This window comes from Silene latifolia, chromosome X, assembly GCF_048544455.1.
Source record: "Silene latifolia isolate original U9 population chromosome X, ASM4854445v1, whole genome shotgun sequence".
Lineage (NCBI taxonomy): Eukaryota > Viridiplantae > Streptophyta > Magnoliopsida > Caryophyllales > Caryophyllaceae > Silene > Silene latifolia.
Genome location: NC_133537.1, coordinates 292,951,335 through 292,965,578, shown reverse-complemented (window position 1 = coordinate 292,965,578; position 14,244 = coordinate 292,951,335). Strand labels below are relative to the sequence as shown.

At 39.4% G+C, this 14,244-nt stretch overlaps 1 protein-coding gene across 1 annotated transcript; it reads left to right on the top strand.

Moving 5' to 3' along the window:
* Positions 1-8,072: 8,072 nt before the first annotated feature.
* On the top strand, positions 8,073-14,006 carry LOC141616977 (sodium/calcium exchanger NCL-like). Its single transcript, XM_074434146.1, has 7 exons — positions 8,073-8,559; positions 11,090-11,275; positions 11,520-11,701; positions 11,787-11,935; positions 12,013-12,289; positions 12,682-12,987; positions 13,469-14,006. The coding sequence occupies exons 1-7, from the start codon at positions 8,172-8,174 to the stop codon at positions 13,715-13,717; spliced, it is 1,737 nt and encodes a 578-aa protein (XP_074290247.1). The 5' UTR covers positions 8,073-8,171; the 3' UTR covers positions 13,718-14,006.
* Positions 14,007-14,244: the final 238 nt, after the last annotated feature.

Here is a 14,244-nt window from a genome sequence, read left to right as displayed (position 1 = left end):
CCCGTCCCCTTCCATGGTTGAGATCTAGGCTAAATGAGAGTGTATGGAGATATGGTTGATAGGTGAGAGAAATATAAATTAGGTTTAAAGAAAAAGGAACTGCCGAAAGTGAAATGAAACTTGCGAACTTGCGTTTTATATCAACGCGTCAACAACAGCCATACTCGGTCGAGTACTCTGGTACTCGGCCGAGTAAGCTCTACTCGGTCGAGTATTCACACTACTCGATCGAGTAGTCTCTACTAGGTCGAGTATTCACACTACTCGTAAGGCACTTATCCTCACCTAGTCTCTCACCTATCCCCTCCTATGGTCTTTCCTGGTCAAAGGGTCGGTCAAAAGAGTCCTTAAACATCGTGGGTATTACAGTCTTCCGCCCTTAAAAAGGAACTTCGTCCCCGAAGTTCAACCCATACATCTCAACGGCGAGATTAGCCACCTTAGTGACGATAGATATAACTTAAGGACATACCAAACTCCGACCACCAGAAGACAACGCAAAGTGCACTACAACAGAACTCACGACCATATTATCCAAATATAGCATCCAAATATAGTTCGCATATCGATTACTACAATTAAGTTCATGACAACATAGCCGGAAAGATGAACATAGAAAGAAGGCATACATGGAAAGAAGGCTAAACACCAAAGAACTTTGTTTTAACTTTTGTTTATTTGGACTTTTATATCGCGATATGTTATCTACCCCTCTAAAATGGAACTTCGTCCCCGAAGTTCATTACACCCAATAACGACTTAACCGAACCCAGACAACCATTATAAAAAATATACTTGGTGCACAACCACACACCTATACTAATAATCAACAACTCACTTACGATTACTAAGCAAGGAAAAGATGCACATATCCTACTTAAAGAACTACACAAGCATAGAACGTCATGGTACTACTGCCATCTCAAACACCATCACGCTACGTATTACCATTACCGCCATAAGTTGTATTTAGAAGTACAAGGTACTCTGTACCGGGGTGTGAAGGCACTAGCAAGATAACATAGTACACCCAAGACTAAAGGATTAAACATATGAAGCTAAAACGATTTGCAACACTATAAGACGCGATACCCTGATACTCGGCTGAGTATAGAGCTGTACTCGACCGAGTAGGCTCTACTCGGTCAAGTATGCTGTATACTCGGTCGAGTTTTCACGGGCAGAGAGCGATGTCAGCATCCTAAGCACAAATTCGCCCACAAACTAACCTGCAACAAGTCATGATTGCCATTCACGGCTGCATGTTCATGTCTACCAAATCACAAACATAGTGTACGAAAACAAGTGACGGCCTTAAGGCCAAATACAGTCATCCAAATGATAAGAGTACGACAAAATGAAATATTCATCAACAGACTGAAAACAAGTTTAGAAATACAAGAAAATCACTCATAAGGACCCTCCTCCATCTCATCACCACCACATGTCCCAGATGTGCCAGCTCCAGATGTACCTGCTCCTTGAAAACCTCCAGCCGAGTAACCGCCTCCACCTAGCTGACTGCCGTAGTTGGCTCCCCACGGACCCGCGAGGCAGCCAAACTCGGTCTCCTCTGGTGGCCTTCAAAAGTCGGGGTCGACTCCATAGCTGTGGAAGATACCTATGTCTACTCCGGGTCCTCTCCACCAAACAGGTTGTGCCAGCTCAGTCCCTATGTCCTGATTAAGGACCATCTCATGCATGTTGCGGAGCACCAAGGTGGTGGAGATCCGCTCAGTCAAGTCACTCACCTGCATCCTAGGGTCATGCACTGTGGGGGTAGGGCGAGTACTGCTGTGGGTAGAAGTCCGGTGTGGAGTAAGAGGGCTCAACCTCAACCGGGTCCACCCTAGGCTGTCTAACTCTACGACGCTCACGAGGTGGGGGAAACACCCCCGCACACCAGGATGCCTTACCAAGGACCATTCCAGTGTATGAAGGTGTTATCATCTCGGTCACCCGAGGTAGTAGATCAAATAGACGATGTAAGAACACTTATATTATATTACTTTAATTCGTTACAACCAAAATACAAAACTGGATACAAATGACAACTATGACTGCTATAGAGCTCATGTGACAGGACATCTATGCCGGTAGCGTGGTGACTCGATTTCCTCCATGCCCAACAGCAGCAAACCAACTGTACCTGCTAAGCCAACTGCTCACCATCTCCGAATGGATCACCACAGTTTTGAAAACACAACACGGGGTCAGTTACTGAATAATTAAAGTAAGACAAGTACGATAAGCAACCAGCTGATCATCCTCCACCTCCGGTCTCCCGATCTCACACAGTAACCGTCTACACACCGAAGGGTGTAGCCCTGACAGATTACCCATCGCAACAGGTAATCCTCGCCGCCAGTGGGGGACCGCAGCCAATCCCCACCTAAGTCCCGCTCATCAACGAACGATAACCCTGTCCCTTAATGTGCACATCCCCTCCCGTGGCGGGTTCCACGGAAAGCGAACTAGGGTGTGAAGTCACTCCCGCAAGTGACTCCACCACAATCATCACAACACCATCACAACCACTACACCACCACTGCACCAACACTCCGATGATGATCAGCAGACAACAGTCATACACAGTACAACAATATATCTCAAATCAATTAAACAGGAACTGAGTAGGGAAACCCTACCTTATCGCCAACCATGAAAATCCATCCACAAACAGTCAAGCCATACTCTGAGACGCATCCTACAATGATAACCACATCCTATTATATGACTACCCCAAACAATCTACTGAAATTGACAACCAAACAGCGACTTACCTAGTGATGCGGACCAACGGTGACACGGACGACGACCATGCAAGCATCCTTCCTACACATCCTGTCCCCTTCCATGGTTGAGGTCTAGGCTAAATGAGAGTGTATAGAGATATGGGTGATAGGTGAGAGAAAGATAAATTAGGTTTAAAGAAAAAGGAACTGCCGAAAGTGAAATGAAACTTACGAACTTGCGTTTTATATCAACGCGTCAACAACAGCCATACTCGGTCGAGTACTCTGGTACTCGGCCGAGTAAGCTCTACTCGGTCGAGTATTCACACTACTCAACCGAGTAGTCCCTACTAGATCGAGTAATCACTCTCGTAAGGCACTTATCCTCACCTAGTCTCTCACCTATCCCCTCCTAAGGTCTTTCCTGGTCAAAGGGTCGGTCAAAAGAGTCCTTAAACATCGTGGGTATTACATTCAGCCCTTGATCTCATGTAACAGCCGACTTGAACAGTTTTGGAAACTATTTAGACTAAACCGACTCCAGCTTGTTCCCATTGTTTTTCCAAGTTATCATATTCCCTTGAATATTTATCATTTTCACTTGAATTGAGCACATTTCGAATCCTTCAAAATATTTAGGACACATTTCGACTTCATTTTCATTATACTCTAATGCTCCCGCATCAGTGGATGTAGACGAGGACATGGGGAACCCTCAAATATCTGTAATGAGGGTGATACCAATGTCGAGACGAAGGATGCCAACTTGTAGAATGGCCAAAGGTTCAGCAGAACCGAGGGTAAACAGAACCCAGGCTAACTACGCTACTAAGTGGCCTGGGAGACAGAACGAGTGTCTGCCGCATCAAAGGGAGGTAGACAACAGGGGTCGAAATTCCCAAGGAAGAAGACCTTGTGACATTAGGGGGTGCATCGAAGTACTGACTCGACGTCCTAGTGTGAGGGTCAGCCGACCCAAATGAGAAGGCCTCGTACCATTAGGGGGCCACATCGAAAGGCCGATTCGGCATCCTGGAGAACTCACTTACCCGTGAATGCAGGTATTGAAGTGGTGATAGACAAGTTAAAGGTGCGCTGGAGCAAGCATCTGGAACAATCTCATGAAGTTTCCGCTCGAGCAATGAGGACGAGGATTTTCCAGAATGACTAGAGGCGAGTGATAAACTTGGAGGACATGATGTTCGGCAGTCTCACCGTCAAGGAGTTACACTCTATCCTTGAAGGAACGATGAATCCAATCATGGTGTGGACCGAAGAGTATCTACAAGCCGAAGCAAAGAGAAAACCAAACCTCAAGGCGGCATGGATGGCCACAGTTCACCGAGGATGTCTTACTAAAGCGTCATTTGAGATTTTTGTATCGCCGAGGGCAGCAACAGATTAGGTGGGGGAGAGTATAAGGAGCCGCATTTTTAGCCGCGTAATCCCTGAAAATTGCGCGCGCGCGGTCCGTTCACTTCGAGCTCTTAGATTTCTTTCATGCACTTATGTATTTTCGTTTCTGTTATTATTTTCTATTAGTTCTCCAAGACTACTTCCTACGTGTCGAATCTTGGAGCTTAGTTTTTAGTTTAAGATATGTTTTTAAGCGTTTAGTAAACGTAGCGCTATTCTTCACACTCAATGTATCCCGCTACAAATCATGTACTATCAAATTTGCCTTTATGCGGAGTGCTAGTCAATGAAAACCGCTTCTCACCTTTAAGCTTGATATTACTTGTCTCTTGCTTTCAATAATCGTTTTGCTTACTTTTATAGCTTTCGTGTGCCGGACTTTGATAATCATGACTAGGATTCCCGACACACACCCCGAGTCCCGAGAAACGTGCTAGTGGGCGATCCCTCACTAGTACAAGACTCTTGTTGCTTGCATTCTTGTTCTAGAGTCGGGCAAGGGTGCGCACCACAATCCGGCAAAAGTACCGAACCGTGACACTAGGCACATCTAGGTATCTATAGCCACGTAAGAATGAGAACCCATTCGTATTTACGCCCGTCTTGTTCCATCTTAAATAAGAAATTGAGTTAAATAGATAGATTAGATAAAAAGTAAAATGTTCTCAGAATGACAAACACGTATCTTATCTATCTTTATGAGCGAGAATTTAATCTGTTTTGTACTTCAGAGAGATATGACTGTTTTAAGAGAGATCAATTAAAGATTAAGGGTGTAATTAGGTCACATACTCGAAATCAAAAATAAATTTTTCGGGTAGACACTAGTTGTGTCTCATCATTGTTCTTAAATCATTAAACATACATGAAACACGTATAGAATTTCCATAATGTTGGACTTCGGGACCTTATTTTTATGGATGAAATAATGTGTGTGAATCTTGTTTAGATGATGAAGGGACTAATTAAGAGGTCTCCTTATGAGTTCAATAAGTCGTTTTGCTAAGGGAGAATTTGAGGTACAAGTATAAGATCAACTTGAGAAGTTGGTTTAATAATGTTTGATTTGATAGAGACTGGGAGAATTTGGGCTTAATGCATATGATCATCATAGAGATAATGAAATCGTTTCAAACTACCTTACTTGAACATTATACGATATGCTTCAGTCTATTATATGATAAGTCACACATATCGTATTGATACTTTGGGATATCTGCACTATAATGTTTGCGTACTTAATTAATGAAAGTATTCATCAAAGGTTGGTAGAAAAGACATCATATCAGATATGAAGTTCTTAACCTGTCTTTTCTTAATATTTGAGACGTTGAGAGTTGTAAGAAAATGTTTCGTGAAACTTAGTCTCAATTCTAATATCTGCTTTGGTGTGGTATCGTTAGGGAAAGATATTATTTCTACAACCCATCGAATTCTATGAACAAGCGAAGTTTTGTTATGTGAAATGTTATGTTTCTGTTAAAGAGATATCACTACTTAAAAATACGGGATTTTCGACGACCAAGCTATGATGGAAAATAAAAACCATCACATTTTTCGGGTTTGTGACGGATTACTGAAGGACTTGTGACAGACGCGCCTATGTGACGGGTGTCACATAAAAAAGGCGCGTTGACCATAGTCAAATGGCATCATTTTTATGTGATAGCTTGTGACGGACTACATATCACATAATGTCAATAACTTGTTGAAGGATAACAGCTTAATAAGGAACTTCATCAACATAAGTTAGAGCTTGAGTATACAATCAATTCATGGACTATACAACCAGTTGTATATGTTGTACCGTGTAGAATCTGAGCTCTGTGTCAAAGTATCCGAGCTTTATATTAAAGAATATGAGCTTTATTAGAAAGTATTGAGTTCATCCATTTAGACAGTAAAAACATGAACTTTAAATTAGCTCAGAAAGAATACACATAAGCTCGAATTCTTATATTTGGTTGTACCATGCTTATGGTACAACTGGATGTATAATCCTATTTGTGGTATACAATGGAGTTAGAAAACAAGATTGGTAAGTTAGAGGCATACTTAAGGATGATGAATAAGGAAAGAAAGGTATAAACAAGTGGGCAAATCCACCTAAGTATTCCTCTGTTAAATCAAGGCATAAGTTTGACTTTTTTTTTTACGAAGTTCTCAATTTTGTGTCATTTGACAAAAATGGTAAATGTCAGGTGCTTTTGAGCAAATAAAAAAATATTAGGCACCAAATTTATAAAAGGCCTAAATGTTAGGAGTTATCTGATAAAAAAACTCTAAAATTAAAGCAATGTTGTACAACCTCCCATTTAGGCTCTGTTCCTTTGGACTTAAAGTCACTTAATTTAAGTTCACTTTAGATCCTATAAGTTCGATTCGATTCGAGATCGAGATCCTATAAGTTCGATTCGAGATCCTATAAGTTCGATTCGATTCGATCCTATAAGTTCGATTCGATTCGATTCTATAAGTTCAGTTCAGTTCAAATCCTACGACGCAAAAATATTTGACATTATTAATTATTCGATACATATATACATTATTATTATTTTTAAACCAAAATTATCACTCTTCTCATTATTTTTTATCGTAATGTAACCGTAGTATAATGTATGAACAAACCAATGTGTATAAAGCGGAAAAATATTATTATCTTACCTTGTGTTTTAGACTATATTTTCTTATCAATGTTCTCTTTTGGCTGTCCACTAATTTCTTGTAAAAAAAATTGTTTAATCTCAATAAAAGTTTGCGTTTATTTTTATAATAATAATAAAAAAAAGTTGTGGTTTTATAAAAAAATAATAATAATAATAATAAATAATAAAAATAACAACAAGAACAAGAACAAGAAAAATAATAATAATAATAATAATAATAATAATAATAATAATTAAGTTAAATTAATTTAAGTTAATTAAAATTCGGATTGTGTAAGTTTAGTTCAGATCCTATAAGTTCAGTTCAGATCCTATAAGTTCAGTTCAGATCCAATAAGTTCGATTCGATTCGAGATCTTATAAGTTCGATTCGATTCGATCCTATAAGTTCGATTCGATCCTATAAGTTCGATTCGATTCGATTCGATTCGAGATCCTATAAGTTCGATTCGATTCGAGATCGATCCGTTTCATCCAAAAAAAGAAACGGGGCCTTAACCTTCATGACCTAAAAAACTAAAATAATATTCCCTCTGTCCCGGTCATTTGTTGTCCTTTTCCATTTTTGGGTGTCTCAGTCATTTGTTGTCCTTTCTATTTTAAGAATGAATTTGATGAGTAACTTGATCATTCACACTCAATTTATTCCACTTATCATTTAGTAATTGGCTCCCTCCCCTTTTCTTGGTCTTTGTGCCAAAACCAAAGGACATCAAATGACCGGGACGGAGGGAGTATATAATATTAAAAAAGATCCGTCGATAAGGACAAAACAACTACGAATCATTTGGTGCCTCATATTTTCACGAAACACAAAAGCATATATCAGAATTGAGACTAAGTTTCACGAAACACCAAAGCATATATCAGAATTCAATGGGTCGAGTCGAGTCAAGTTTGGTTGAAACATGTATTAGGTGGACTCGGGTTACGGATCATCTCGAGTCGGGCCGGGTTCTATTTTGGGTTTACCTTAATGGGCTTTATTGCATTACAAGTCATCATCAAATTGGATCAAGTGAATCTCAATTTGCAACATTTTCAGATCTTGTCAGACCGTGTTTGCTTAGATTCGGGTCCGATGAGGTAGACTTGGTAGCTCTACCGCCCGAGCGATCTTATACAAGTCTAACTAAGTCGTTATGCTAAGAGGAGAGACTGTCTGTTAGTTAGGCTCCAAGAATCTCAACATCACACGCTTTAAACACGGAAACACACACGTTATACAGTTATACTACACATCTAATGTCAACGAATAATGATGTTAACAACGAAAATTAGTTAATCATCCAAGATTTGCTCCATAAACTAAGTACACAATTAGCTAAGCTGAGTCCCACACAAAACTCAAAACATGTTAACCACTAAACTCATAATTTCCCTCCTCCTCCTTCTCGCCACCGTATCCGCCACCCCCGACACCGCGGCGGACGGCGGCGTAATCAAGGGTCGGTTTCATGAGGTGGGGTCCAGTTACATTGACCTCCTAAGTGTAAAGTCAACATCTTTTTCATCAGAAAATGTAGTAGGAGAATGTGAGCAAACATATGGGTTTTTACCATGTACAAAAACATGGATAGGGAATATGTTTTTGATAATGGTATATGGGTATTTGATGTATTTGGCTGCAACTTGTTTATCTAATGGAAGTGAACTTTTATTGGAAATAATGGGTCCTGGTATTGTTGGTGGTCTCTTTCTTCCTGTTCTTGGTGCTCTTCCTGATGCCATGCTCATTCTTGGTATTTTTTTAAAATTTTCATCTAACAATGTTTACTATTTCTTTGGGTGATTAGTACTATGATTGTGTTATTTGAATTGGGTATTGGCCATTTTTGGAATTGGATGATTGATTGTTGTTTATTAGTGTTGGATTTGGTTTCACTTGATGTGGATATGAAAGTGTACAGATGGTCAGTGGCGGACCAAGATTTATAGTTAGCGGACAGTTTTTTAGGGAACGAATTAGTAATGCAATAAAGTAAACTAGACTCGATAAAATCAGATATTTTAACCAAAACACAAATTGTAGATAAGAAACCGTCTTATAATGTGAGTCGATCGCTGTCAATAAATATAAGTGTGTTTATATTATAAGGGCCGTCTAATACTTAAGACGATCTAACACAATATTTATTGGATGTTTGTGTGTTTGTTGACTTGTTGTTTATGCAAATTATGCCTATTTTAGGAATTGGGATGATTGACTATTGGTGATTTGTGTTGGATTTGGTTTTCTTCGATGAGGATATGAAACTATAAAGATGGTTAGTGGTGGGACCCTGATTTACAGTTAAGGGGCATATGATACTATAAAGATGGTTAGTGGTGGGATCCGGATTTACAGTTAAGGGGCAGAATGTTTAGGAGACTAACACAAGAAGGTAGATAAAAAAAATCGATAATTTAACTAGTTTCAAGCTTTGCTAGGGGCAACCGACCTTGCTAGCCGTCTTAGTTATTTCGCTGACAATGGCGATTCTGTGAGTAGGATTGATTGTTGTGTTTCATTTGTACTCCCTATTATTTAGTAGATTATGTTCACTTTTGGAAGCAGAAAAGAAGACCCACCAGCTTCGTATGTTTTGCCATTCCTTACATATAAAAGCTTAAAAAGGGAGAAATCAGAAATGTTGACACCTTTTTATGGATTTTTGGTAGTGGTTGTAGACTTGTAGCTTGTAGTAGACTAGTAGCTCATAATTTCTGGATCATCAGTTGATTTGATGATTTGTGATGTATTAATTTATAATTTGACAAGTTTAATGTAGTTGAAAATCTCTATATTTTGTGTTTGATTCGGAGTGAATTAACCATGGATTAGACAGGGAGGCCCTGTTCCAAACTTCAAAGTTGAGGTCCGATGTATGATACTGGAAAGAAAAGGTGATTCAATTACAAGAAAAGTATTTTTTTTAATGAATTCTAACTAAGACTGTTTCCATTTTACTATGGAGCCAAAGACTCATTACGCTTTGGTTTCGGATTATGATGGAATAAAGCAAAATGACCCATTAAAGTGACTGCACTTCTTTCTTTTGTGAAGTACCAGTCATTCGATGTAGTTTTCAACGCAATTCTCATCTTGGGTCATTCGAAAACAGTCTCTTTGTGTTGCTAACACTAAGGGTAAGGCTGCGTACATCCGATCCCCTCTTACCCCGCAATTTACGGGAGCCATTGAGGTACTGGGTAATGTTGTTGTTTTTTGAATTCTAACTAAGACTATTGCATGGAAATGAGCCTGAGTTTGGAGTACATAAACGTTTTACTCGTTTCTGTTAAGTTTTGGGTGAGAATGGGGATATCGGGTAAGTTAATTTTCCCCCAAAAAATCAATTGTTTGATGGAGGTCCAATTTTTGGGACTTTCAAATTGTTGGGCCCCGGTTCTGGGAACCTTATTTAATGCCCTAAGGATCGCCTATGGGATTAGCCGAAATTCGGTTTTGCTGTAATGTGAAGACTGTAAGTGTGCTAGTATTTGTTTGTTCCAAGTTGCATTATGTGATTCGTATACAGTTTCATTGTTTTCAACTGTAAGAGGCACCTGTGTTCAGGTTTATCTTCTTTCCGAGTAGGTGGTTGAGTTTAGTTGCCTAACTTGCCTTCCATCCCTGAAGGCCTGAAGTATAAAGTACAAGTCAACGATAATGCATGAAACTAATTTATTATACAGAATGTACGCTTTTTTCTGGGAAAAACTTTGTTCACTGCCTTAAGTTGTTATTTTGTTCTCTTTTTGTCTATGGTATCTTAATTCTCTTTTTCGCTGTTGCAGTATTAATCATAGTTGATGCTCTACTTTTGTTTCTATCTTGGGCTGAAATTGGAAGATAGTCGTCTAGTTCAATGTTCCCTTTGTTCCAACATGCTATATACATAATTTTTGTTAGCCGTTTAAATAGGCTGGGTTATCTGTTTATCTGAAATGATAAAAATGCCCAAAATGGTGACCAACCCTTCTTGCACCAGATTCTCTTAAATTTAAAATACATGAAAGTAATCGGATTTCCAAAATGGCCCACAATCCCGCTAGCATTTGCTTTTCTAAAAGCCTGTTTCAAAAGCAAACGTATACTGTATACAACCTACTGGAGCAAAGGGAGTATCATGATCGCCTTGATTAATATGGGAAAAAAAAAAGCTGGTGACGAAACATTCCATGAAACCTACTGTCCCTTGTTTGATATATTTGTCGCATGCATGATGTATGTCAGCAAGTATTAGGTTTGGTATCAGTGGTTATAGATTATGATTTTTTTCCCTTCAGTGTCTGGCCTTTCTGGAGGTGCTGCAGAGGCTCAAAGTCAAGTTTCAGTTGGAATGGGGTTGCTGGCTGGCTCAACGGTGATGCTTCTTACTGTTATATGGGGAACTTGTATTCTGGTAGGGAAGTGTGATATGGATGGTCTTATTACAATTGATGAAACCGACACGAGAGGATTTAGTTTGCAAGGTATATGTCATTTCTAGTTGCTCTTTTTTTACTCCAATATTCAAACAAATATTATTAGTTTCCACTTTTGTGATTTCATCAAAGGCATTGGAGATTTGGAGCTTAATTTGAGATGGAACAAGTAAAAACAGACGCAAATTTAGACCTGGCAAAATATACCTATATCTGACTCGAATGACCCATTTGCCTGTTGTACTGACAAATAGAAATTAGCTGTCATTTTTTTTTTTTTTTATGTTTTCAGGCTCTGGTGTTTCTACTGATATATGGACTAGCTATGCTGCAAGGATCATGGCATTTTCTGTATTGCCATTCCTCGTGGTACAGTTGCCGCAAGCTTTCAAATCAACTTCTGGGAGACACTTGGCAGTATTGATTTCTCTCATACTCTCTATTCTGATGCTAATTAGCTATTGTACATATCAGGTAATCATTCTTTGAAGTTTGAAACAGACACGTTAATGAATATGTTCGTAAATTAAATTTAAAACATTAACGTGTGTTGAGACAGGTGTACCAACCTTGGATCCAAGAGCGAAGGCTTGCTTATGTGAAGCATAAGCGTGTTCTGACCGGATTTCTTAAACATTTGTTGAAGAAGAATCCACTTGACAAACTCTCCAATCCTGATGGCAGCCTTAACCATGAAGTTTTGGAAAGGTTAGTTTCACTTCTTGCTAGCTTCAGGGGAATGTACGAAGATTATGTTTTAATATAAATTTTGATGTGATATATAGGATTTTTAAAGCAATTGACTTGGATGGTGACAACCATCTCTCAAAAGGGGAACTCAGAGCTTTTCTCATCGGGATGCGTCTTGAAGGATTAGGTCTAAATGAAGAGGATATTGCCCAGAAATTGTTGAAAGAGTTTGATACTGAGCGACAGGACGATGAAATCGATCTAGATGAGTTCATCGGGGGAATCTCTAAGCTGCTTGCCCTTGTGAGAAGTAACAAAGCTTCAAGTCCTAATGGCGCCGACAGTATAAGATATCTAGATCAATATGATGAGGTAAGTTTGCTGTATAACATTTGCTGACACTGATGCCGACATAATTTCTCTTGGCAAAGCGACCCAATCACAAACTGTAAATTCTCTGACCCAAAATGACTCATTCCCAAATGACCCCACGCGAAGTGCATAATGTACCCTACCGGATCCAACATGCACCCCACCTGAATGACCCATTTTCTAGGTCTCGTGTTTTATTTCACGTGCTCAAACTGATGCCTGCTGATATAGTTTCTTAGGACAAACTTGCCCAACTCAGACCCGAGGACCCAACCTGTAAGGCTGTAACCACCTGAAGCGACATGTCCCATTTGCTGGGTCTAGTTGTATTGCATGTGCTAAATGTGCCTGAAAGTGGTGCTGACATATTTTCTCATATAAAAAAATACCAGGAATCAAAACTCGAGCATCTGCTGCTGGGTGATTCAAATGATGAGGCCGAAGGAGAAGAAGTTGAAAAATCCAAGAAAACCGTGATTAAGGCAATACTATACCTAGTGCTCGGGACTGTAGTGGCTGCTATGTTTGCAGATCCGCTTGTAGATGCCGTCGATAATTTTTCAATCGCAACCAGCATTCCTTCCTTCTTTATCTCATTTATTGCTCTTCCGCTAGCAACAAACTCCAGTGAAGCTGTATCTGCTATCATTTTTGCTTCTAAGAAGAATAGAAAATCTGCTTCCTTAACTTTCTCTGAGGTTGGTTCTTTCTTACTGATCGATCTTTTTTAATGTTCTATAAAACTTGATCCGTTTTGATTGCTTTTAGTGTCTTTCCTTAAGTGATGACTCTGATTGATGCATGTTACTCCAACTCTTCAATTTACCTCACGGCTCTTTATCCGAAACTTGACACTTGACATGGTTGGCACTTGAAACTTCATTTTCAGCCCAAAACACGGCGACTGCGCTTGGACACTCTCAATTTGGATGTTTATAAATAGGCTTAGTAAAACTTGCCCAACTCCATCCAAACCCAAAAAAAAACAACAGATAGTACTCGAAGCAGGGATTTACAAAATTCCAAACTGACCTGACTCTATGTAGCCAAATTGACCTGTATTCAGGAAAACAATAAAAGCAGCTAAAATGACTCAAACCAAAACCTATACAACCCAAATGACTTGTTCTACAGGTTTACTTATATAAGTCTAACCATTTGTTTACCTTTCTCCTACAGTTGTATGGAGGGGCAACGATGAACAATGTTCTTTGTCTGTCTGTATTTTTGGCGCTGGTTTATGTGAGAGGATTGACTTGGGACTTCTCCTCAGAAGTGCTCGTAATTTTCATTGTTTGCATCATAATGGGCGCCCTTGGCAGCTTTAGAACTACATTCCCTCTTTGGACAGCATCCGTGGCTTTCTTTCTCTATCCATTCTCACTGGCTCTTGTTTACGTCCTCGACTACGTCTTTGGTTGGACATAGATCTTGAAGGTGGTAGAGGGTCATGACAACTAATTTGAAACACAGAGCCGACATAGGCCTTTAGTTTGGGAGTGAATATTGATTGTATCACACAGTTTTACATGTACGACCAACCTAAACCCTTATGTATCATTTTAACTATAGGTCGTACGCGTGAGACTATATTGTACAAGTTTTTGTATTAATTTACAGGTTCGAGTTTGACACGTTCATGTTGTTGCAAATGTAATTTTTTCTCTACTGACTCATAGTAATCACTTTTCACTAACAATGGTGACAGACTGACAGGTATTTCATTCGTAAGAGCTGTAATTCAGTTCCATTGTACTATGTTTTTTCATCCATATTCAGACAACTCTCCCTCTCCCACCCTCCTGCATGTTTTGGAAATGCTAGAGTATCTTTGTCCCAGATAAAGTAAGGAACATTTCTTGTGTTTATATAACAAGTGCCCTTCTACTAGGTCCTTGTTATTATGGAGGCTAGTATGTACTCTCCCCTACACGCGCCGTGGGGTGAGGTCTGTT